The 25,746-nt window shown below is 30.0% G+C and overlaps 5 protein-coding genes across 7 annotated transcripts in view; 3 read left to right on the top strand and 2 right to left on the bottom strand.

Annotated features, from left to right (window-relative positions):
- Positions 1 to 8,539, top strand: part of LOC119681014 — a 68,556-nt gene extending 60,017 nt beyond the window's left edge. For all 3 annotated transcript variants that reach the window (XM_038094069.1, XM_038094072.1, XM_038094070.1), the window contains 5 exons: positions 595 to 1,746; positions 1,824 to 5,212; positions 5,286 to 5,512; positions 5,581 to 7,058; positions 7,118 to 8,539. In XM_038094069.1, the coding sequence (XP_037949997.1) occupies positions 595 to 1,746; positions 1,824 to 5,212; positions 5,286 to 5,512; positions 5,581 to 7,058; positions 7,118 to 7,804 (6,933 nt within the window). In that variant the 3' untranslated portion in view covers positions 7,805 to 8,539. The remainder of the gene's footprint in view (positions 1 to 594; positions 1,747 to 1,823; positions 5,213 to 5,285; positions 5,513 to 5,580; positions 7,059 to 7,117) is intronic.
- Positions 8,540 to 9,785: 1,246 nt separating this feature from the next.
- On the bottom strand, positions 9,786 to 15,104 carry LOC119677868 (phospholipid scramblase 2). The gene is made up of 6 exons (XM_038089424.1): positions 14,918 to 15,104; positions 14,500 to 14,547; positions 14,299 to 14,433; positions 13,027 to 13,418; positions 12,785 to 12,928; positions 9,786 to 9,892 (listed from the first exon to the last, which is right to left on the bottom strand). Exons 1-6 carry the CDS (start codon positions 14,997 to 14,999, stop codon positions 9,866 to 9,868), a joined length of 828 nt encoding a protein of 275 aa, XP_037945352.1. The 5' UTR covers positions 15,000 to 15,104; the 3' UTR covers positions 9,786 to 9,865.
- A 1,455-nt stretch (positions 15,105 to 16,559) lies between these two features.
- On the top strand, positions 16,560 to 19,630 carry LOC119677861 (syntaxin-6-like). The gene is made up of 6 exons (XM_038089418.1): positions 16,560 to 16,786; positions 17,111 to 17,350; positions 17,446 to 17,606; positions 18,073 to 18,637; positions 19,307 to 19,401; positions 19,476 to 19,630. The coding sequence occupies exons 2-6, from the start codon at positions 17,316 to 17,318 to the stop codon at positions 19,550 to 19,552; spliced, it is 933 nt and encodes a 310-aa protein (XP_037945346.1). The 5' UTR covers positions 16,560 to 16,786; positions 17,111 to 17,315; the 3' UTR covers positions 19,553 to 19,630.
- A 2,760-nt stretch (positions 19,631 to 22,390) lies between these two features.
- LOC119677860 (deoxyribodipyrimidine photo-lyase-like) lies at positions 22,391 to 24,492 on the top strand. The gene is made up of 4 exons (XM_038089417.1): positions 22,391 to 22,580; positions 22,635 to 23,632; positions 23,693 to 24,127; positions 24,184 to 24,492. Exons 1-4 carry the CDS (start codon positions 22,540 to 22,542, stop codon positions 24,342 to 24,344), a joined length of 1,635 nt encoding a protein of 544 aa, XP_037945345.1. The 5' UTR covers positions 22,391 to 22,539; the 3' UTR covers positions 24,345 to 24,492.
- On the bottom strand, positions 24,409 to 25,668 carry LOC119677870 (proteasome subunit alpha type-6-like). Its single transcript, XM_038089426.1, has 4 exons — positions 25,420 to 25,668; positions 25,106 to 25,282; positions 24,893 to 25,048; positions 24,409 to 24,832 (listed from the first exon to the last, which is right to left on the bottom strand). Exons 1-4 carry the CDS (start codon positions 25,493 to 25,495, stop codon positions 24,507 to 24,509), a joined length of 735 nt encoding a protein of 244 aa, XP_037945354.1. The 5' UTR covers positions 25,496 to 25,668; the 3' UTR covers positions 24,409 to 24,506.
- Between the last annotated feature and the right edge of the window lie 78 nt (positions 25,669 to 25,746).

Raw genomic sequence — 25,746 nt, 5'->3', positions numbered from 1 at the left:
AGATTAGATATTTTTCAGTTTGAATATATTCTATTAACAAAATATTTATTTGCTTTGAAATGCGAATTCATTTTCAAACATATTTTTTTAACAATAATTTGATGAATCTTTTTTCAATGATACTTTTTTCAAACTTGAGCAAAAGAAAAGAAAAGTAAACTTTATTTAAATTAGATATGAGATATTTATTCTTCGTACGCCCTAACTATAACTTTACCTCCCACGATGTCGCCCATATATTTTCATGACCCAATGCATACATCAACTTGAGTCCAATTGATCTTTTGCTTCGTCCGATTGAAGTGGCTAGGTTTTTCAGCCTTGACCCAGGTTGTCTTTAATTAAGATCCAATCCACCCCCAATCCATTGTTATTCCTGAACAATCTCGTCTTTCACACTACCATTACGTACCCACTGCTTAATATAATAGATCTCTGCGGGTTACAATAACAACGTGAAAATCGTATTTTTTCGCTTATATAAAATAATAAAAATAACAAAAAATGGATTAGCCTTACTGTTTCATTTTTAAGATAATTATTAAAAACAATGAGATTATAAAAATAAATTTTAATATTTTTATGTACTTTTAGTTAAGTCGAACAGCTTCACCAATTGATGAACGTAGTACTTCATCGCCGGCGCTGTTAAACCAACACCAACAAATCCATCAAAATTATCATCTACATCAAGTAGAAGAAAATATCTCACAGAGAAATGTAGTGACATCTTTACCAACACCTTCGCCATCATCAATTTCATCTTCAAAAAGTGCGTATTTGCAACAACCAATGCAAATACAACCAACACAACCATTGCCATTAGGTTCACCTGCAGCTGGTACACTGCCACCATTGACTGTAACAATTACAGGAAATACAGCTATGATTTCGAGCAGCGGCCAAAAGAATTCATTCGATTATAAGCCATATAAACCAAAATTTCACAACGCTTCTCTGTATGCCTCATCAAAGGACGGTGCTAGTCATCAACAGCAACAACAGCAGCATCAAAACCAACATCAACTTGTAGATCAACCAAAAATAGTTGAAAATACTTCTAAAATGTCACAAAATACACAAATACATCAACAGCAACTGCAGCAACAGCAATCACAATCGCAACAGCATCATCCTTCATTATCTCCGAGTACACAGATCAAATTAAATAATCATATCAATTCACATCAAATGCAATTGCACTTACAACAACAACAGCAACATGCCGTCCTACCAATCTCATCAAATGCGGCCGCAATTTATTTTTTAGGACAGCAGCAGCCTCCGCCACCACCAACAGGCAACTTATCTCAACAATACTTTAATGCAGCTGCTGTTGTACATCAGCAGGCGTTAGCACAGTTTCATATGCTTACACCACAGCAACAACAACAATATCATCACCAACTGCAAATACAACAACAATTTCATCCTGCTGCACCATTGTTAAAGACATCTGCATCAACCTCCCATCAAAGAATCAATCATCAAACAATTGCGCCTATACCAATTACTCCTGCACCTGTTGCACCAATATCGTTACCACCACACCAAAATCCACTACACTATATAGCTAATACAACTTCAAATACAAATTTGTCCGCAACAAATAATACAAACAATAATAATATTAGCAATAGCAGCGTTGCTACTACTCAATCCATGTCAACAACACCAACTACAGGTTTATTGCAAAGCAACAAATCTAGTGTGACCACTGCCACATCTACTGGACTTATGCCTTTGGTAAGTACTTACTTCTATTATATTATGTTCTATACATCCATTAAAACAATATTTTACTTTTTTAATTTTAACAACAGGATAAGGAATTTCTGCAAGAGCATATTTCCAAACTGATTTCACAAAACGAGGCTATTGTTGAAAACAAAGAACTTTTATTACAAAAAAAATACCCGAAAACATTGAATCGTTCCCGCAGTTTTAATAACACTAATAACAGTGCGTCTAGTTCCAGCACTATGCACAATAATAACTATAGTGCAGGCACCAATGGTTTAATTAATACAACATCAGTTGCTAGCGAAAGTACAAATGCAAAAATTGCTCAAGCAATTGTGCAAAAGCAACAACAACAGTTACAACATCAATTACAACAACAACAACAGCTTCAACAACAACAACATCATCATCAGCAGCCACAATATCATCAGGTTCCACATCAGACTTTAGCACATCCGGTTAATCAATTACGATCAGAAGAGATGCTTCAAAGCAGTGGCCCACTGAATGGTATATCGAAGCACATAACCAATACAAAACCACCAACAGCATTAAATATATTACCACAGCAACAGCATCAACCACAACCTCAACCACAGCAAAATGCTCAATATAGAACTGCCCATCATGTTCCACAATCTTTACAAACTCAAGCTCAACATATGCTTAAGGAAGTTATTTCAATTTCCAGTGGCAATATTCCATTAAATTTATCTGCTAAGCCTAAAATAAACGAGGAAGCGCCGTCAACTTCACCATCATTAGGCATAAACAATAATACTACTATACAAGCTACGAACAATTTTGCACCACGTAAGCGTCAATCAATTGAACACCAGGTCTCAGCCCTATCTTGCGAGACTTCATCAAGTAGCTCTAGTGGTAGTATCAATATTAAAAATCCACCAAATAATTCCATAATAAAGAATTTGCTTTTAAACGCACGGGGACTTGCGGTGCCAACAGGCGAAGGTGAAGACGCTGTTTATGTATGTCCTCTCTGCTCCTTAGAATTTCGTACTGCAGAGGACTTGCAGTTACATAACAGTAGTTACTGTCAAGGTGCATCATCAAGTGCTCCAATTAGTCCAGTAGCCTCACCTTCTTATAAATATTTTCGTTCAAACTCTATTTCTTTAAATATACCTGAACTTAAGGACTCCTTTCGACGAGAACTATCAAAAAATCCACTGTCGTTAGTGAAATTAGCTTGGTCACAGTTAAAAACTAAACCAAGTTCTTTAGTACTAAGTCGCTTGAGTGCCTCTCAGGCTGGCAGCTCCAAGGTAACAGCATCCAGTACAGCAACATCAACTTTACCAGTTACCTTAAATAACAGTAGCAATACTGCTTCCACATCTGCGGCTACAGCATCAACTGGTGCTGACAATTCGCTTATATTAGTTGATGCTCCGCTTCCATCGCCAGGACCACTTCTAGGCAAAACACCTTTGGTTGATTCATATAATAACAGCAATGAAGACCGTAAATCAAAAGATGTTATTATAACGAAAATGCATGAAGATCGTCAATTTTCAAATATAAGTTCAGAACACTTAGCAAATAAGAGACCAAAATATGAGGCTGGCCTTTGTGAAAATTTATCTATTTCTCCATCAAAACGTGTAAGCACTAACAAGTCTATAACTGGAGAAACATCATTACACAATCTTGCTGGTTCTAATGATTTGCCATTTTATAATAAAAAAGAAGAACGCTTAAAACGATTCACATCTTCAGGTGGTTCCATGATACCAATATCAGAATGCCAAGAGTATGAAAAAAGTCCAAAAATGATACGAACACCATTATTATCGGGTGGTAGTTTTCAAGAAGTTTCACCAAAAGTCAAAGATAATGACACTAAAAATATATTATCTCTAAATCCTCCAGTATCCAAACTTAATTCATCAAACATGAATTTATCAAATGGTCCTCAACATTTTCAATTTCCGCCTATTAACTCTATTACAGCATTTAATCCTTTAACATTGCCAATACAAAGTAGCATGGAAAAAATTATACCATATGTACCAGGAATACCTGGACCGAATAATTTGATGACACCTCAACTGCCACCATCTCAAAACTTGCAAATACCAAATCAACATCTAACATCAACTAGCCGAACGTTGTCACCAAATCACAAAAAATCATCAAGTCCAATGCCAACTGCCAATGATACTGCAAATAAATTGTTAATTCCTTCAATAACACAAAGTGCAGATTTGAAGCCACTCTCACCTTTTGGAGGAGTACAAAACGTCCCAAGTGAATTTTCACGCATTCCACCTTCACCGGTTTTGCGAAACGTACGCAATTGGTCAGGATTACCACAGGGTTCGAGTCAAACACAAAAGCAAGCAACATTAAACGCCATTGAAACACCTAAGAAAAGCTTTAATTTTTTGCGTATGGCAGATAATCTTAGTCCACGCAAAAATATAAGTGCTGCAGCTGCTTCAACTTCAGTGACAATACCAAAAATAACTGAACATATTGAAAAAGAAGTCCGGCATTTTAATTTTGACAACATCTCGAAGGAAAACAGTGATGTGATTACAAATTCGCAAATAGGTCGTGCAAATCTGACATCAACTTTAACACCGCTTCATGTGGACACTACTGGGCAAAGCCAACCAACAAATCCATCAACTCAAAGTACTTCAGAAACCGATGCTAAGAAATCCAAATTTTTACGCCCCACAACTTTGCCGTTAAAACCTGGTACATTTACACCTAAAAAGCATCACGGTATTACACCCAATGCTAACACTTTACCACTGATTTCACCAGAGACTCCACGACCTTCAAAAGCATTTGTACAACTTTATTTGAATGGACATGCTTATACATATTTGGGTCTTAAAAGTAGTACAAAAACATTTTACTGCACAGTTAATTGTCCACAACCTTCTTATGTAGCTGGAATGCATAAGCTCTCAATGTATAGTGTATGGCAAGTATGTGCTGAAAATAATCCACATCCCCTAGGATTTAAGCCGAAAGTTGTGATGTCCTTATATGATTCACGTCATAAGACAATTGCAAATACAATGGCCGGTGCCAACAATCTTGAATATTCTTCAGTAGTTTCACAACAAACTGTCATGACACCATTTGTGGCGAGTAATCCAGGACAATATTATCATCATCAGATTAAACAGCTAAGCACAACAGGAACCACTTCATCAGAACAATTGAAAATTGAATCTGACGATTTAGCATCAATTAAAAAGGAGGCGAATATTGTAAACTCTGCCGGGGGAACCTCATCAAATGCTTCCAATCAAATGCTTGTTGGTGGTTATGAATCGCACGAAGACTATACGTATATTAGAGGTCGTGGAAGAGGGCGTTATGTTTGCTCTGAATGTGGTATACGTTGTAAAAAGCCTTCAATGCTGAAAAAACATATACGCACCCATACCGATGTAAGGCCTTACACATGTAAACATTGTAATTTTAGGTAAGTTTTTCAATTTCATTTTAAATACATAAATATTGTATGACTAATACCTAAATTTTATATTGTTAAATAGTTTTAAGACAAAGGGAAATCTGACGAAACATATGCAATCAAAAACTCACTTCAAAAAATGTATTGAGTTGGGTATACACCCAGGACCCATGCCAGCTGATAGTGAATTCTCTGAGCCTGATGTAGAATTTGACCAACAGTCCAGTACATCTGCTGGTGGTCGAACATCTTCTATACCAGGTGAATCTGACACCGACGATTCAACTGATAATGAGACCGAAAGCAGTGGTAAGTAAAATAATAGAAATATTTTGTTTTTATATATAATATTTCGTAAATTTAATTATTCTACACAGATACTGATGAATCTAAATCACGTTTACAAGAACAGGAAGCTGCAAGATGTTTACTTTCACTATCTATGACTCCTCCAATTACACAAAGCGTTTCGCCACAACTTAAAAGTGAACATTACAATTTTCAACAAGTTAATACTACTGAAACGATCGCTTCGGCATTCGTAAACCACGCATCCGAACCACCTTTAGCTCAAGTAACTAATATTAAACGAGTTGAGTCATTCACATTACCAAAACCACCTTTCGATTATCAAAAACAAGAAAAATACTATTCGAATCCGGAAGAGTCAAAACCAAAAAATACCACTACAAGTGCTAATTTTGAAAGTGCACCAATTGATTTAACTAAGCCACGTGTTGCCGAATCTACTACATCAATCGGTGCTCCGACACAAACGGCATTTAAGCCAACTGGCTCTTCATATGAAGTACGCGAACTAGTCGCTGCTATGCCCGGTCCCTTACAAACTCAAGCACAGATACGCGACGTAATATTCGGTAATAGTAACAATGAATCTGGTTTTCTTAAAACTCTAATCTTCGCGTCCGACAAAGTACGTACCTCAGCAGAGGTAACGGAAGATTCGAAAAAAATCAACGAAAATATTTTATTGCAAGCTTATATCACTGAACAAGCACTACAGCGTACAAAAATTAAACAAAGTCAAATGAATCGCAGTTTTCCAGATCAATTAAATATGGGAAGTGCTAATCAAAACTGCACTAATACCATAACAGTGGTCAGTAATTCAGGTAGCAACAAACAAGTACTTAGCCCAATCAATAGTTCGCAAGCAGACACCCATTGGACTACTAATATAAATGAAAATAATCTTAAATCAAGTCCTGCTATGCCGATTATGAGTTTAGAACCACTTCCCAACAGTAAAGTTAAAGATATTTCAGCAGATAATACAAGCAGCGAACGATTAACAACGTTTGAAGAAAATAAACAAAAACCTACCGAATTAACTGAATCAAATAAAAACAAATTACCAATTAACACAAACAATAAAACAAATAAAGTAAATGAAGAAACTGAGGATATTGAATTTGCGGTAGATCCGGTTGAATCATTGTCGAAACTTAAACCACCAACCAATAATCAAATTAATCAAATAAGTACCAGTAAGAGTATGAACACACCCAACACTGAACCACAAATTCATAATTCTAATTTACCAGCTGCCGTACAACAGCCTGGTACAACCGATTTTTCAGGGGTACTATCTGCACCAACTCGAACTGTTATAGTTGGAGAAGATGTATTTCCAAAATCTGCAAGCAATGAAATGCAACCACGCGCTTATCCACGCGTACCTATATCGACTGATGGTCGTCCTGTATGTACAATATGTTCCAAAACCTTTCAGAAACAGTCGCAGTTATCACTGCATATGAACATACACTATATTGAACGTAAATTTAAATGCGAACCTTGTGGATTTTCATTTCGTATGCAGGGTCATTTACAGGTAAGAAAAAAATATATATTTCACAGTTCTATAGATTTTAATATTTTTATGCATTCCAGAAACACGAACGTTCAGAGGCACATAAAAATAAAGTTATGATGATTTCGACATTTGGTGTGCCGACTAGTTCAAATCCACGTCCTTTCGAATGTACTGACTGCAAAATCGCTTTTCGTATACATGGGCACTTAGCTAAGCATTTGCGTTCTAAAACCCATGTACAAAAATTAGAATGTTTGCAAAAACTACCATTTGGCACATATGCAGAAATTGAACGTGCTGGCATCAGTTTAACTGAAATTGATACCAGTGATTGTGATAACTCGCTGATATCTCTAAAGCTTTTAGCACAAAAACTTATCGAAAAAGATCCTACAAAATTAAATAACTATACAACGCCGTCTGGTATGCCTAGCTCAGATGCTAATTCAAACACTGGTATTGGTTCACAAGATAGTGCATCCGAAGATGGTTTCAGTGCAGCGGCAAGTGCAGCAGCTTCAGCGATTGCTTCACTTGATAATGATAGCGCAGCAAGTACACCACAACGAACAAACTCAATGTCAGAAGATGAAACAATAGCTGCCAGTTTAAATAATAATCTAAAACGGCGGTTGCCAGGCAGCTTTAGTAATGGTGAAGAGAGCGATAACCCAATTGAAAATGAGAAACGTATCTGCTTGGAAGGACGAAGTGCTGTATCTTCTCCAGCTCCTAACTATACAGCAACAAATACTAATAACTGATATTATGCATATATTCCATACCATGGATCAACAAAAAATATGATGCCCTTGCAGCGACAGAATGATCGACATGCTTCTTATGTGCCAAATAGTTATAACTTTAATTTAATACAAAAACGACAATGAGTTGTGCTATAATCACAGATAGTAGATGAATAATATTTTTTGAATAAAAATAATTAAATCTCATTATGATGCTAAAGATTATTGAAAAACATTTTAGAAAAAAATTGACCAATCAACTTTTTAAACCATATCCAAAATTATGCATATCGACTGTGAAAATAGAGAAATAAAAAACATTTAAGGATATTATAAAAATATCCTTAAAAATAACTGCGTTGTAAGCACTACTCTAGAAGTTATATTCGAAAAAAAAACAAATTTTAAATACTATAAATGAATACTAAAAATATTATAAATGTTATCAGTGTAATTAAAACATTAATTTATATATAATTGCCAATTGAACGAAATAAGTTTTCTCCTTTGTACATAAGTTATATCATAATAGGCCCATTTTTAGGGCCTAAGTAAGCCAGTCTTTCTGCAAGACAGGCTGCAGGCTTGCACCTACCTATCTATATAAGTTATTATATGGTCCACTTACTGGAATAACCTAAGTGAAGACTGTTACAGTTAGCTGTTAGCATCTAATAGACATTAAAAGTCTATGATATATAGATTAATATATAATTAACTAACAAATCTTTGGTATCATTTTGTATTTAATTATTTTATATATAAATTAAAGTAAATACGAAAATGATTCATACAAGTTTATTCTATAAGAAAATAATGTTTTTAGTATGTGTATGTTCTTTTCTAACAAATAATTAAATATTACGATTATCTATTTATATATATATATATTTTAATCAATATTAATACATAAAAATATTACTAAATTTAAATATTTGATCGTAAAACGTGAAGATATAGATATATCTTACTCTCAAATTATACATATGAAAAATAACACAACTTTATGTGCAGATCTTGTTAATATTCAATATCATTTACGCAAAAGCTAAATCCCCTTATAGCTAATCGATATATATATATGCATTTATATATATATCTATAAAAAAAATGAAATTTATTTAATATATTGTAAATTTTAAAAGTAAAATAAAGTGCTGTGAGTCTATTGGCTTAGCCCTTTCCTGTGTCACATACCTTTATCTATATGTACAAGTATTTAATTTCAATTATCTGTACTAAATTATAATAATAATTTAGTTAAAATATATATTACATGTACTAAACTTTAGAAATAAGTATATTTAATTCCATTTGATTATAGTTTTTCAAAAATATGTACATAAACTTTGTAATGCAATATGTTGTATTTGAATTAATTTCAGAGCAGGTCGTTGCACCTTGTATTTTATGTAGCTTTATATGAGATAACTGCGTTATAAAATAATATTAAGTTAAAACTTAGAAAAATCACGCTGCTCTTCCTTATTTCGTTATTGGTTTATTTAACAGGCATATAGTTTCAATTATCTAAATATATATATTTATATATATGATTGTAATTTATAGAAAATATATTTTTGAATGTATGAGTACAATTAAGATTATAATTTTTACCAACGAGACTACGAGACTCTACTTGATATTTCTAAGTGAAAAATAGTTTTAAAAAAAACAAATAAATAGCATATAGTGCGTTAAAAAATCAAAAATATTTAAATTTTTTTACTATGCTCCTATAAGTTTTGATACTTTGATTGGGTTTGCTTATATTTATTCAGATATATATTATATTAATTTTAAAACAGCATTGTGCAAACATTTAAAATAAATCTAAAACATTATATGAAATGTTACAAAATCATAGTAAAGTAAAACAAATATCAATAAAAACTAAAAAACATTTATATAAATATAAGAAAAGATTTATTAAAATTATTCAAATAATATATAATAATATAGTGATAAATATATTGAAGATCAAATAAATTGAATTATACAAATATATTAATATACATATTGTTTTATATTTTATATAAACTGCTGAGCGAACATTATGGCGCAAAAATATTGTCCTTATTAGTTCCTTTGGAAGTACATATATTCCTGTCAATATAAAAATTAATTTAATATCATTCAAATATCATTTTAAAAAAATCACTTAAATAAGATAGAAACACATTAAAGCAACGAGGTTTTTACTCTTGTTTTGCTGAAATGACGGTGGAAGGATCTCTCTTACAAGCGCCAATACCAACGTCATTAATGTTTTTACATTTCAATTGCTTAAATAACGCTCATCATTTTTGAAATGCATTTAGACTTTATGGCGCAATGTTCTCTATTCAACATCATCATCATCCGTGATTATACAGTCCATGTAGAACCTAAGCCTGTTTAACAACAGTCTTACATTCTTCTCTGTTTTTTGCTTTTGTTTTCCAATTTCTTATGTCCTGCTGCACACTGTCTTTCTATCGTTTTGTTGGTCGCCCTCTTCTACTGCTGGTTCCTACTTCGTTCTCATAAATCTTAAGCGGTAGTCTCATATCCGAATGCTCTCTCTCTCTTAGAAGCACGAAGTAGTGATAAATACTGATTAATGACGCTAGCGTTAAGTCTTAGTTCTTACGGTAGGTACCAACTAAGTGAGCCTCTACGCTTATGATGGAATATTTTTTCATTAAGTTTAAATGCCTTCCAAAAATGTAGAGCGTAATTTTTTCAATTTAAGTGTAAAAATCATAAGAGAATCAAATAGATGTTGATGTTAATTAATAGTGTTAAATTAGGAGTAAAAACGACGTGACGTCAATGTGTTCCTACCTTAATTTTTGTATATGTTAGTAAAGTTTATAGGTAAAGCCAGACAAATGAAAACATTATCTTCTATAATATACAATACGTATAAGTATTTAACGATAAGCTCACAGTAAAATTGCAATTGGTTGCTGGTCTAGTTGGCAACTTATTGATAACAAACAATCAAAAAATGTATTAACAAAATTTACATTATTCTGTAAGGACAGTGCAAATAGCAGTAAACGGTTGGAGGGAGATGTGCAATATAGTATAATAAATAGAATGTTTGATAATATATTATGATTAATAGTTTTTGAAAGCAACTATATTAGCAATGGTTTCAAAGACTGTATAAAACATTTTAATACTTTATACTCGTGTATACATAATATTAATAAGTATATGTATAATATAATCAAAAGTATTAGAGACACGTGGATTGATTAGAAAATCCATTGTGCTTATTATATATAGGATCTTTACTTTCAAGGTACAATAAATACAGAAAGTGATTCTAAAAAGAAACCAAAGTTTCAAAGTAAACTTTGGTTCTATCGCGTGGAAGTGGTTAGGTTTCCTCGTCTTTCTCCAGGTTGACTTCAAATAATATTCCAACCCACACTCAATCCATCTAACTCCTAAGTAATCCCCTTCTCTCTTACACTACTATCATCTACCCATATACTAACCCATGTATACGTACTTGTAATTCCTTTCTTGTTAACTGGTTGATAGTAATCCGCGGTTTGTGGTAAACATGTTATAGTAAACTCTACTTAAAAAAATAATATCTAGTCCTAAAAATGAATTTTACAAAAACATCATTCACTTATTTTTACGTCAATAAAATTTTTTTTATTGAATTTGTTATTAATGTTAGTGTATTATGAGAGTCAAAGGTCACATTGTTTTTGAAAAAACTTTTTCTTATCTCAAATGTTGAGTACAATTTAATTTTTTAAATTTGAATTTTTTTTTTGTTTTTTGTTCTAAGGGCCATAACCAATGAAGGAATATTTTACCTATTATTTATCGGTTCCTTAAAATGAACTTGTTGTTGTAGCCCATTAAGATCTACTTAGTAAGAAACATATGTGTAATTAAAATATGAAAATATAGATTAGAATGGGCATGTATATAGATACGGAGAGAAGATTTAAATGGGTCAAATACGCAAAGAGAGAATGGGTGATATATCAAAAAATGTGACCTATTTTAATTGATTAAAATTGGTGGCCAGAAGTACAGAAGAACAGATCTCATGAGAAGTAGCACTGTTGTTGGGGCACAGTGCACTTCGCTATATCCTGATGGACTTGGACAGTTTTTGGATTTGAAACTGCATAAGAAAGGCGTGTTTCTTCCCTAGAATGTTGTTATACAAACGTGTTCGTAAAGAAGATACTAATCCGGTATTTTTTAAAGCTAAACATAATGGTAAAAAAGTTATAATTTTATACTTAATAAAAGTAAGAGTTTTTATAAAAAAAAATTCTTTTCCAAAAACTATACCTAGGACAAAGCATTATAAACTTTTTGAAAAAATTGGTCTTTTGAGTTATTGATGGTTTTGTAACTAAATTAGTTTCTTTTAAAATGGGCTTTTATAAGAAACTAAATGAAATGATTAATATAGTAATTTGACCACTCTCCTTTATATGATTTGTTTTGTTTCTTGGACTAGTAATCATCTTCTGATCTCATGATACCTTATAAGAACGCATCCTATATATTTATTTATTATTCTCTATATACTTGTATAGTATGCAAGTGGTTTATTAGCGTTTTAAATTTGATTATATTTTGAAATTGATATAATATAGTTATCTTCCGTATATAAAAGTTCAAATACAAACAAAACAATGAAAACATTTTTAATTGATTTTGCATTTCTAAGTCTCACCTCTCAATGTATCAATGTATTCCAATTAAACGCAACCATTGCAACCATAAATTATATCATAAATATTTTGATAAGTATGCATTTCAATAGTTCTATATATGTTTTATTATAAATATCTGAAATTTATAATAGAATTAAAGTTGAAATTATAAAACGATGAAACAACTATCACAATTATTGGAGATTACTACAGATAATGTACTTATATGGCTTTCGAATAGAATTAAATACAGTCCCTAGTATATATTTCTAAATTTTAAAGGAATTTATGAGATATTCCCACAAATATTTACCAATAAAAACGCTGCACCAATGATCAAAGCTCTTTCCTTAGCAGTTAATTTGGGATCGGAAAAATAAATGTTTGTAGTAAATTGTGATTTATGTGCTAGCCATTTATGATCAATCGAAGCACGTAAATCGCCACCAGAATGAACCTATAATATTAATTAATAAATATTATAAATAAATACATATTTTTTATATATATAATTACTAGTAATTATATATCACTTATATATCTTGTTGCACTTACTTTAAAAAATGTTTCCTTAGGTAAACAAAAACAGCAAAATCCACTATTATCTGGACCTTCAAGGCAAAATATTGGATTACCAGTTTCGCCATCCTCAATAAAGAACGTTGGAGCTAAAATTGTTGGTGATTGTACAATTTTTCCAAGTAAATTTCCAGGTGGTATCCAAACTTCTAGATTTTTAGGACGACAGCACATAGAGCCCAAAGCAAATTTTTTACGTAAAACCATTGCTTCTTGATGTGTTCTATCTAGTAAATGCATTTGAAATGCTCTTGCGGAACCCCAAAAGAGACGTTGATTTTCTGTAGAACTTTCTGAAGCAGCATATATAGCTTCACCAAGAGGCGTTCGTATAACATAGCGATTTTCAGATGATACCGATGTAAGAGCTGTAGAATATTATTAATATAGATATATATTTAATTGTCTAAACTTTAATTTTTTATGTTAAGAATTAAAAATGAAGATATTATTTACACATAAAATATTTTTAAAAAAATGGTATCATATATCTATCTATATAAACATAATGATTCAATAAAATAAGAAGGGACTCAAAAGCGAATAATCCGTAAATTATATCCCCAATTATAAGTCTATTAAATGCAATATCTTTTAATTTCATATTCAATTAGTCCTTTTACTTAAGTGTGATTAGTTTAATTTTCATATAATTATTTGAAAAAGATAATAAAAAAATATTGCTAAATTGCATATAAGAATATTCGATTCCTGGTACTTGCAGCCTCAAAAATAATTATTTACGAATAATTAAATATAAGAATTATTTCCAAGACCACTGATGAAGGGTATTTGGCAATACTCGAAACAGCTGTATGGTCAGCCAAAAATTCAATTAATTAAAATAATTTAAAAAAAAAAAAAAATTTTTGTTGTTGTTTCACTTCTGTTCGAAAATCTCTTTATATAAGAATATTTAAAAAAAAAAATTACAATTTACTTCTGGGAGTAAGTTATCTAATGTCTAGAATAATGCGATAGTAGAAGAAATTAAAATAACGATAGTAGAGTAAGTTATGTAGTTAAAAGTTATTAATAATAATTATTTGTTAAACTAGTACATTGTAATAGGTTAAATAACCGTTTGGATTTACACATTTAAGCTATTTTTTATCAAACTTTATACACTTACAACGCCTATTTCAGTTTCACTATGCCCAAAAAACACGAACTGAGCAGGCTGTCGTAGGAGTAGACATGCTACCTGGGCAATAATCACAACGACATATATTTCTATAACTAACTTACTTTCATTCAACTCAAATGTTTGTTCTATATGAACTGATGGCATATCTGTCAGAAAATCGTAGCCTGTCATCGGTGTAAAAATACGGTTTGCATTTTGCTCCACTGTAGATATCGGTAGTGGAATACGTGGAACTCCTTTAAGAAATATAGGTTTTATCAATCTAAAATAAATTATATGTATACAATTTATTCATTACTAACCTTGCGTTGGCCTAGGCTGTGAAGTAATATTTGTTGGGCCATTGAAAACTAAAAATACCATAAAGAAAATATATTATATTAAAAACAGTCATTATAAACATTTTTATTAAAAATATTTCTTTCAATATATCTACAAATGTTGAAAATAGATTACAATAACAATGAAAATAACAAAATATTTAAATGCGATAAGATATTATTCAGTGTTAAGCAGATATATAATAAATTTAGCAAAATTACGTGTAGTTTGTAATTATAACGCTTTTAACCCGAGATGACCTAAAATATATCAATCCATATAGATATACGATTGAATATATTAAAAAATATATTATCAATTTGTATGAGTCATACTTTTTTGTTATCAATTTTAAATAATTTTTATATTGTTTTAATAATTTTTTTTAAATTGGTGTACCTCTCGGTTCTGTTGGAGATTGTTGAGCTGCTCGTATTTCACTGTCAAAATGTAATTTTCTCACAGGATCGTTTTGCAACATAGTGCAATACAATTAATAACTTTTTCTTTTGTAAAAAAATATTTCACAATGTTAATTTTTAAAATATATCTGTCCGTAACAAATAGTTCAACTGCAACGAAACAGTTTAACCCAAAAACTGATAAGTAATATCAGTTAACAAATATTGATTACCCTTTACAAAAGCTTTATTCCCTGATATAGTCTTTGCGTTATCGGCTGTTCTTTTGTTATTGACTTATACGAAATGATAAATTTAATCAAATATACTACATAGAAATAAATTAAACAATTATTATTTAAAAAACAAATCTATACCTGTGCAGGTATGAAATCTATTAAAACTATAAACATACATTTTAAATATAAGATAAGTATAGTATTTATTACTACATAAATACGCCTTTAAATTTCCAGTGAAATCAATATAGTCAATATAGTGAAATCAATATATTGGATTAAGGAGATAAGTCTACGTTTTTATAATATGTGTACAATTTAACAAACAAACAAAATGAATTGTTGGATTTTTTGACTAATAGGTTTTTAAGAATTTATTCTAAGATCTTGAGATAGTTCCATCTACTGTTTGTATGATCCATTTGATTTTTTCTTTGGTTCAAATTTTTAAAGATTTGTAAGCATAGACTCATTTAAATTTAATTTATGTTAATATTTTTAAAGATCTGTTGGATCTGTGTTTGAAATAACTTTTTAAAGGCTTATGGTAAGTTTTAAACTCTTCGACAGATTTTGTAAAAAATATAAGTTTTTGTAAATCACAATAAATTTCAAATAAACATTAAAACCAATTGTGTACAAAAATCCTACAGCTAATGTAATATATAATATAAAATATATAATTTCTTGTCAAAAATCAATTTTATTTAAAAGAACTGATGTATCTAACAAAATGTTTTTTTGTTAATTACTTAAAGAAATTTAGTTTAATGTGAAATAATAACAAAATGTGGTGTTAAATTATATTATAGAATTTATTTCAAATAAACACAAGCGCTTCTTGTTTTTCCCTTGTTTCAATATTCGCTAATTCTGCGTTTACACTGGCTATAATTTGAAAACATTTTTGCATCACTCTCAGTTTTTCACTACACATGCAAATTTTTGTTTGCAAACAAAATTCGAAAATAATACGTATTTGCATTCGAACATAAGAATCTTGCTAAAGTCTAGTCAGTGTACATATATTTAGAATTTAATAATTCTAAATATTAAATGGTAAACATTTCAACATTCGGTAAAAATTGCTGACTCTCGTAAGATAAATGAAGTCTAAACCTATAAAAACTCAAAGTCTGTTGTGATAGACAAGCTTAAATGTTTTTAAAGTGTTCAGTATAGTATTCATAAATTCTTGAATGCGAATATTTGAGATAAATAGTAAATTTTTTTTTACGTACTATTATACATAGAAAAATATTATTGTTAAATAAATTTCATATTAAACTATTTAATCTCCAACTGCTAATAGTTTTTGTCTATATATATATGGTTTGCAAAATGTGTACGTTCTAAGGAATATTGGCAACTCTGAACTATATTTTATTTGACGTTTCAAATCGAAAACAAAAATATCAAGAATAGCAGAAATTTCTTCAAATGAGAGTATTTTTCGAAGCGCAGACGCATAAATGGCATTTAAATAACAACAAAGATATTAACAATTAAATAGGCTATATTGTTTAATTGGATGATAACTGAATTTGATACTTTTGTGCAATGCTAGTTAATTGTTTTATTAAAAGCAACGTGTTGTTTACATTCACGTCCGCATAAGATATTATATTGTAAGTATAAAATTCAACTAAGAATATATAATCAAATATGTGTGGGTCCACGGGTCCAAAACTGACGATAGGTGGGGAGGCGATATTATAAGCATATTGAGTATTTATTATAGAAGTTTTATATTAGTTTATATGTGGAGAGCAAGTAGTACGAATGTAAAGCGGAAGTGTATTAATTATAAATCAAATAAAAGGACGGTTTTATTTTTAATACATAAAGCATTTATAGATTATAAAATATAATGCATACATAAACGGTTTTTTTTAAATCGTTTACAATAAATGTTTTTTATATATTAAAAAAGATTCTTTGCTATTGAACAGTTTGCTCCAAAATTTTGGGGGTTGAATTTTTGAAAATCTACGTCTTAATTACTTTAAAGAAGAAGAAAAAATCCATAAAAGTTTCATGACTAAAATTTCATCAAAATATTAAAAATTTATTTTTTATCAAAACTAAAAATTGGAAACGTTTTTAACATTTAATTGAATATCAAGTCCAGTGAAACCATTTGGTTTATAGTGGGTCATGTCTTTGGAGGATCCATTTTTTGTTGTAAAAGAGTGCGTATTTTCAATGTTTACATAGAATTAAATAATAAATAGCCGCTTTCATGATTGAATAATTATATTTTATTTATTTTGAACACAAAATTTAGCGAAGTTTTCAAGGCTTTAAATAAAACGCGAGGACTCTACCTGCGTTGGCGTGAATTAGGAGAAAGTAATCAAAGTGCCGAAATCGAATGGACAACAACTGAACTACGTAATGCTTTACGGTCCATCGAATGGGACCTTGAAGATCTTGAAGATACTATTAATATCCTTTACAAATTTATATAGCAACAATATGTAATAGAAATACTGAAAGCGATTTTTTTAAAATATATTTCTAGTTACTTTTTTCGTGAAGTGTTGTGAAAAATCAATTTTAGTTTTTTTATTTTAATTGCACAATTTTTTGTCGCCGAACTGTATAAATTTAATTTTAATTTATTGGTAGCCTTAATGATATTTTACATTAATTGTTTAAATTTAAAACACATAAAGTAAAAAATACTATAATTTTAGTAATTGATAAGTTAGTTAAAATATAAATATTTACTTTTTTTTTTGTAATATAAAAAAAAAAAGAATAGCAAATATTCTACTAAAATCCCGTTTTTATATTTAATTTGTTTTTCATCTATACATATAGTATATTTTCTATTACGATAACAAATCTTTTACAGCACTTCAAAATAATGATAAGATATACTTAACTCATAATCGTTTAATTCCGATACGCATTGTCGAAAAGAACCCTAACAAATTCCGTATTGATAATAGAGAACTTTCAAGTCGCAGACACTTCATCGATAGCACTCGCGATGAAGTTAAACAGATGAAAGAAAAGATGAGCCTGAATCGGAGCAGGGACAGAGATATTACAGCACATCAACCTTTATTAGATGAACATAATCACAACCATCATCATCATCATACAAGCAACGATAAAACCCATTTAGTCGATTGTAATAACGGCAATATCGTTAATAACGTCGGGCTTCTTCAATCAAACTCTATAATAAACGGAGGTGGCAGTGTTGCCAGTACAATTGCAGGAACAATGGCAGCTGCATCGACACGTCATAGTAGCACAAAATATTCCAAATTAGAAAATGCGCTTGATAGTCCCGGACACTATGCAAATTTAGATAGTCCTGGACATCGTTTCGTTGGAGAAACAGTTGCAATACAACAACATATGATGCAAGGACAGGATGAGCAATTGGATATGATAAGTGATTCTATTGGAACGTTAAAGACTGTGTCTCGACAAATTGGTGTGGAATTGGATGAGCAAGCTGTGTAAGTAAAAACTAACTATAAATTTTGCTTAAAATAATTAATTATATATGAAAAAGATTATACTTACAGTAATTATAATTAAATTTAAAAAAAAATTGATACTTGCAGTCTTAAAAAATTATTTACGAATAATGAATAAAAGAAGAAATTTCAAGACCACTGATGATGAGTATTTGGTATTAATCGAAATTTTTGTTGTTGCAATTTCACTACTATTCGATAAAAATTTCTCTATTGAAAACAATAGTTTATATAAAGAATTTAGTTTGTTTCGTTAAGGCGGACGTTTAAAAACAATTTAATATAAGCTTATTAAATTTTAAAAAACAAATTTATATAATTCTTTGGAGTTCAGTTCAGTTTTAAATATACGTTTTCGGTTTAAAATTTTACATAAGAAAATACTATTAGTTTTTCTTATTATATTTACAATCTTAACTGAACTAAATCTGAACTCAATTTATAAATTTTATTTATAAAATCAATATATAAAGTGAATTATAATAAAATACTAACAAAAAGCGTTGTATATAATAGTTTAAAAAGTCTAAACTGTCTATGTTATGTTTCAGTATTAAATTTCTATCATTTCCTTATTTATTTTTATTAAACGATTTTAAATTATTTTATTGCAATTTAAAAAAGAATATAATTATAATTATTTTACAGTATGTTAGATGATTTCGGCAACGAATTCGACACAACTGAATCTAAATTAGATTCTACCATGAAAAAGATGGCTAAAGTGTTTCACATGAATAATGGTAAGAATGTATAAATAAATTATTTTTAAAATAAAATATATAATTAAACATTTTCGTTTTCGTCTTCGTTTTAGATAAACGTCAATGGGCAGCAATTTTAATACTTTCGATACTTCTTTTAATTGTGATAATATTATACATCATTTTGTAAACAAAATTAAGTTTCGTATTCCTTGCTACTTTAAAAAAATTGATTTTAGCTTTTAAAATGTTAGTTTCTAGTTCTTAATTTATTATAACACATACGATAAAAAAATCAATTATATTTTATAATTTATTTTATTGACTTCTATAATATTGTCAAAAAATTAAAAAATGTCCGCAAAAAAAAAAATATATATCTTATAAAAAAGTTGAAACTTCTTTTTATAAATGTATATATTTATTTATATAGAAATCTATTTATAGAGTTGTTTTGTGCATTTTTATTTAGTCATTTAAATTACCAAATATATATTTATTAATACAAAAGGAAAATATATTCAAATGAAATGTACGCATAGAAACTTATATATACAATTTTAATATTTGTAAATCTCCAGTTCAAAAATTCGTAATGTCGCATATAAAATATTTAAATATGTTGAATATAGTGTATATCGCATATGAAGAATTTCTTGAATATATCAAATATATATATATATATACATATAAAACAAAGTATGTAGAATTGAATAGGTAAAAATTTTAAATTCATTTAACGAATAATTATATGTATATTATAGTCAAAAAATAATAAACGAATATACAACAAAAGTTTGTTTTATTTAAATATTACGCAGTGAAATCTTGAAATTTAGTCATTTAGTTCATTTAATCCACTTTCTGCATAACTAAATTAACAATCTTATTTACTTATTTATATAAGAACTCCATCTGTAGAAATATAACGTAATCTAAAGAGGAATTTGGAACGACGAACTTTAGAAAAATTCGTTGTCCAATCAAAATAGTGCGCCCATTATTAAGTGTGTTGTTGTTGTTGTAACCCACTGGGACCTGCAAGCAGATAACATGAAAGGATATACACGAGACTATTACAAAGGTGGAGTAGAAGTTGGGGGGAATGAGAATAAGGGGATTAGGTGTCTTCCTATACTTTTGCCAACAAAAACTTTAAATGAAGTGTAAAAAATGAAAAACTGATTTATATGATTATATATATATAATTATATGTAGATGTATAGGAACGCGAAATCAGTAAACATTTGAAAAACAAAGGAAAGTTAAAAACATCTGTTATTTCAATTATATTAATCAATTTAGTGAAATAAGCTCACAAGTAACAAATTACTACTTTTTAATTAAAGCAGTTATTGAATCTAGTCTGCACTTTATATAATTTTTCAGTTTAATTTTCAACTGAGAATGAATTGCAAATTCAATATTATTATCTATTATTTGCTTTAAAATTTTAACCAACAAAGACAAGAAGCTTACCTTAACCTATCTTTATTTCGCATTTTATTGCAGTGCTCTCTGTTATAAGTTTTTACTGGTCTTTTGGAAACGCGAAACTAGTAAAAATTGTTGCAAATTTTAAATATGGTCACCTAACAATGTTATGATGTTCATACTATGCTTATCTTCTTCTTATTTAGCACTGCAGTGCACCTTAGTCTCCTTCACAAACTGCCTCCATCTGTATCGATCTTCTGCAGTTCTTTTTCAGTTCAAAACTCCGAGCTTTCTGGCGTCCTAGTAAATGTTTTCTTTCCATCTCAGCTTCGGTCTGCCTTTATGTTGTCATCGAATTGGCATGAAATATATTAGCCGAAATTTCTTTCGGGTCCAATTTTTACAACGTGAGGTGCCCATTGCAGTCTTTGTGCTTTGAGAAATTTTACTACATTTTCATTTTTAAGGTGATCTTCAATTTCGTTGTTTGTTCGTCTTTTGAATGTCTCGTCTTCCATTCGAATAGGTCCATATACTATACTCATACTATTATATATAACAATATTAATATCAAAAATCAAGAATTTCATATAAATCTTTTTGATTTCAACTTTGTTTGTTGTCGAAATCAAGAATAAGTCCAAATTTCAGTTGATATTAATAACAAAACTTTCGAGAGAATGCAGTATAAAGCATATTTGAAAACATTTAATTCTATAATATAATAAAATTTAGTTCCACTTTTAATATGAAATCATTTAAAAAACTTTAGCTAAAAGCACATTTATTTTTTAATAGTCATGTGATAATTAAGGATTTATATATTTTTTAAAAACAAAGTAAAAATAAATCTGCTAATCAAAATAGATTTCCAACAGATCATTTACAAATACACATTTTTTTAAATTATAGTTCAATTCAGATAATATATGAGAGAATCATATTGAAAAGCAAATTTCTAATAAAAATAAATTATATTTTATTTCGTTATTTTGTTATTAACGAAATTTTTGCAAAAATTGCTTATTGGGCTCTGTGCAAGTTCGAGTAAATTGAGGGAAGTAGTAAATTATGTCGGTATGGCAGCAATGTTGGTATTTACTAAAATTTCAAGTAGAGTAAATTAGATAAAAATCATTTGCACAATGGTGTTACCAAATTACCAAATTTTATTAGATGTTTAATAAATAAATAAATAAATTTAAAAACTTTTAACCAAAAATAATAAATAAGTGCAAGAATTAAACAAATAAATATTTACATTAGTACAGTGCAAAAAATCCCTAGGAAATTTCCATTTACTTTACCTCAATTTACTCAAACTCCCACACGGCTTAAAATGTAAACAAAACTCTACAACTAGAAATTTTAAAAGCTTCTACCCATTCCCTATATAGCTTGTGCTAATATAAACGACAAAAAGCTCCATGTTACTAATTAACTTTGTAAGTAAGTAGTAGAAACGTAGTATAACGTTATTTCCGCAAAAATTGTTTATTTAATTTCGATAAATGTGAGGTGTGAATACAATACAAAACTTAGCTGAACAAATATTTTTTTACTAAGTCTGGCATCTCTTCATCGTGGAAAATATTTCGTTTCAAAAGAAGGCGCAATTACTAGAGTTTATTATTAAATGGTTTTGAACTTAAAGCAAATTTGGTTTATTCCTTGTTGGAAAGAATTGTAGCCGAGTGAGGATAAATTTGATTATAAATAATATTTGATTATAAATATCACATGCGAATCGTTTTTAACATAGCAAAAAATACCTATGCAAGGTAAGTAAGAAAGTAATCAATTAGATTTTATTTAATAAATTAAATTATTTCTAGACTTGTATTTATGAAAATAATGAAGCGAACAAAATCATCTAATACCACGAAACCACAAAAAAAGACTAAGTTACTCAATAGTACCGAAACTTCGGTAAAAACAATAACAACAGAGGACGCAACAACATCCAAATCGAACATAACAGATTTTGCCGTCGCAGTGCAAGAACAAAGATTATTGACGGCAGAAAATATAATTGAATTCCCATTTAAGAAAAAAAGAGTACGTATTTTAACAACAGTTGAAGAAGTTAAAGAACATACTACTGGTGGAATTCTTTATTGGATGTCAAGAGATGCACGGGTTCAAGACAATTGGGCTTTGTTATTTGCACAAAAATTGGCACTTAAAATGCAATTACCACTAATTGTGGCATTTTGTTTGGTACCAAAATTTTTAAACGCGACTATAAGACATTATAAATTTATGCTAGGGGGTTTAGAGGAAGTAGAAAAAGATTTGCAAGAGCTTAATATACCGTTTTATTTATTACTTGGACCCGCAGCGGAACATATACCAAAATTTGTAAAGGAATTTGATATCGGTGCTGTGGTTTGCGACTTTGCACCATTGCGTGTACCGCGAAAGTGGATAGATGATGTTAAAAATTTATTACCTAAGGATATTCCATTAACTCAAGTTGATGCACATAATATAGTTCCAGTGTGGATAGCTTCTGATAAACAAGAGTACGCAGCGCGAACTATACGTAACAAAATAAATTCTAAACTTGGTGAATACTTAACAGAATTTCCACCAATCGTTAAGCATCCTTATGATGTCAAACAAAAACGCACCACAATTGATTGGAAAGATGCATATGCCTCCTTGAAATGTGATATGTCCGTAGATGCTGTAGATTGGGCTAAGCCAGGATATAAAGCAGCTTTAAGACAATTGCAGGAATTTTGCACTAAACGATTACGCATTTTTAATGACAAACGTAATGACCCAACCCTAAATGCACTTTCAGGATTATCACCATGGTTTCATTTTGGTAAACTAGAAGTATAACGACAAATTAGTGTTAGAACATAATTGATGTTTTATTTATTAGGTCACATATCAGTTCAACGCTGCATATTAGAAGTAAAACGGTACTCTGCTCAGCATAAGGCTTCAGTTGATGCTTTTTGCGAAGAAGCTATTGTACGCAGAGAATTAGCTGATAACTTTTGTTATTATAATGATAACTACGATAATATAAAGGGATTACATGAATGGGCACGTAAAAGTCTTGATGAACATCGTAAAGACAAGCGGAGTTCACTATATACTTTATTGGAATTTGAGCAGGCTCGTACGCATGATGACTTATGGAACTCTGCACAGTTACAATTAATCAATGAAGGCAAAATGCACGGTTTTCTACGAATGTATTGGGCTAAAAAAATACTTGAATGGACAGAAACTCCTGAACAAGCCCTGGAATTCGCAATATTGTTGAACGACAAATATAGTCTAGATGGACGCGACCCCAATGGCTATGTTGGTATGTGTTAAATATTTTGTAAAATATGTTGGAATTCAATTATATTATAATTTTAGGATGTATGTGGTCTATTGGTGGTGTGCATGATCAAGGATGGGCGGAACGGCCAATTTTTGGTAAAATACGTTATATGAATTATCAAGGCTGCAAACGTAAATTTGATCTAAAGGCCTATGTCGCGCGCTATGGTGGCAAAATTCATACAAAAAGCACATAAAATAAAAACTGCAAAACAAAATTTTAGATGCGTAATAATATATTGAAAATATTAAATCTTTGCGTATTTGTTTTTGCAGACACATTTATTAAAAATTATAAATTTTACTTTAGACCACTGAAACTAATAAAGTTTGAAACTTTAATATATATACTTTTTGTTTTAATCTTTCTCTGCTATTTTTGTTAGGTGATCCTCAATTTCTTTTTCATCCAATGTTCTGAATTGTGGATTGTCCTTGCTTATTACACCGATTTCAATACCATTTGGTTTAAAATCAACTGCTAAAACATTAGAGAGACACATAATTGCCAATTGAATCGTTTTTTCTTCAGAAAGGTTATTTTTGTATTTCTTCTCTAAATAACTATTTGCCTCAACCTGCTTCACACCAACGGAGACCGCACGGAAACCGCAAAAGTAACCCGCAGGATCAGTTTTAAAAACTGCAGGTCCTTTTTCTTCATCATAACCAATGACAATCATACCTATATAAACAAAAGTTTTTAATTTTTTAAACTATAAAAAATTTTTAACGAATCACTTACTGCAGCCTAGTGGACGCATTTCGGCATTTTGAGTGTAAACTTGATTCATATCAGCCACACGTCTGCAAACCACATCAACCGGCATTTCATGCCCATATTTATAACGCCAGTGAGCAGCTTCATGACGAGCCTTTTGTACCTGCGAACGGCTGTCAGCTGTAAAAAAAAAAATGGAATAACACTAAATCGTGCATCGTTTAGCTGAAAGCATACCTATGCGTCCTGTCATCACACAACCAATTTTACTGGTAATTTTAAATATATGTGTAACAGTTTTTGGATCAATCAATTTATCGGTAACCTTCTTTTGTGTTGCTATTACAGCACAGTCACCACTCTTTAGAGCCACTGATGTAATACCCTCTTGGTTAATAGCTTTGAAGGCATATTCTAAAATTTTCAAAATATATAATATCAAGTTATTTCTACCTTATTACTCTCAAATATAGCAAAATAAATTTTTAAATTAAATAAGTGTAAGAAATATAACACCAAGAATTTGTATTCTCGAATGTATTGTTTCTTACCAACTTGATAGAGACGACCCTCTGGTGAAAAAATAGTAATATGACGATCAAAGCCGGCTGAACTTCCACGTGACATATTTGCTGATTTTCAGTTGTATAATAATATACTTCGATATAATTACGTTATATTATAATTAAAATATTAAGAAATTTGTTATAAACTGACTTTATGTCCGGTATGTGCACAAACAAATGATATTTAAAAGCATCAAATTCACACAGTCATTCCATGAAATGTCACACACAGCTTTTCAGTGATGCCAATACTTCCACTTTTTGACTTTTGCGTGAGAATTTACTTAAATCACCAGAGAATATATTCTAGGA

Source organism: Teleopsis dalmanni, chromosome 2 (genome assembly GCF_002237135.1).
Source record: "Teleopsis dalmanni isolate 2A chromosome 2, ASM223713v2, whole genome shotgun sequence".
NCBI lineage: Eukaryota > Metazoa > Arthropoda > Insecta > Diptera > Diopsidae > Teleopsis > Teleopsis dalmanni.
Note: the sequence above shows the minus strand (reverse complement) of the source record. Positions and strands in the feature narration are given on the sequence as shown.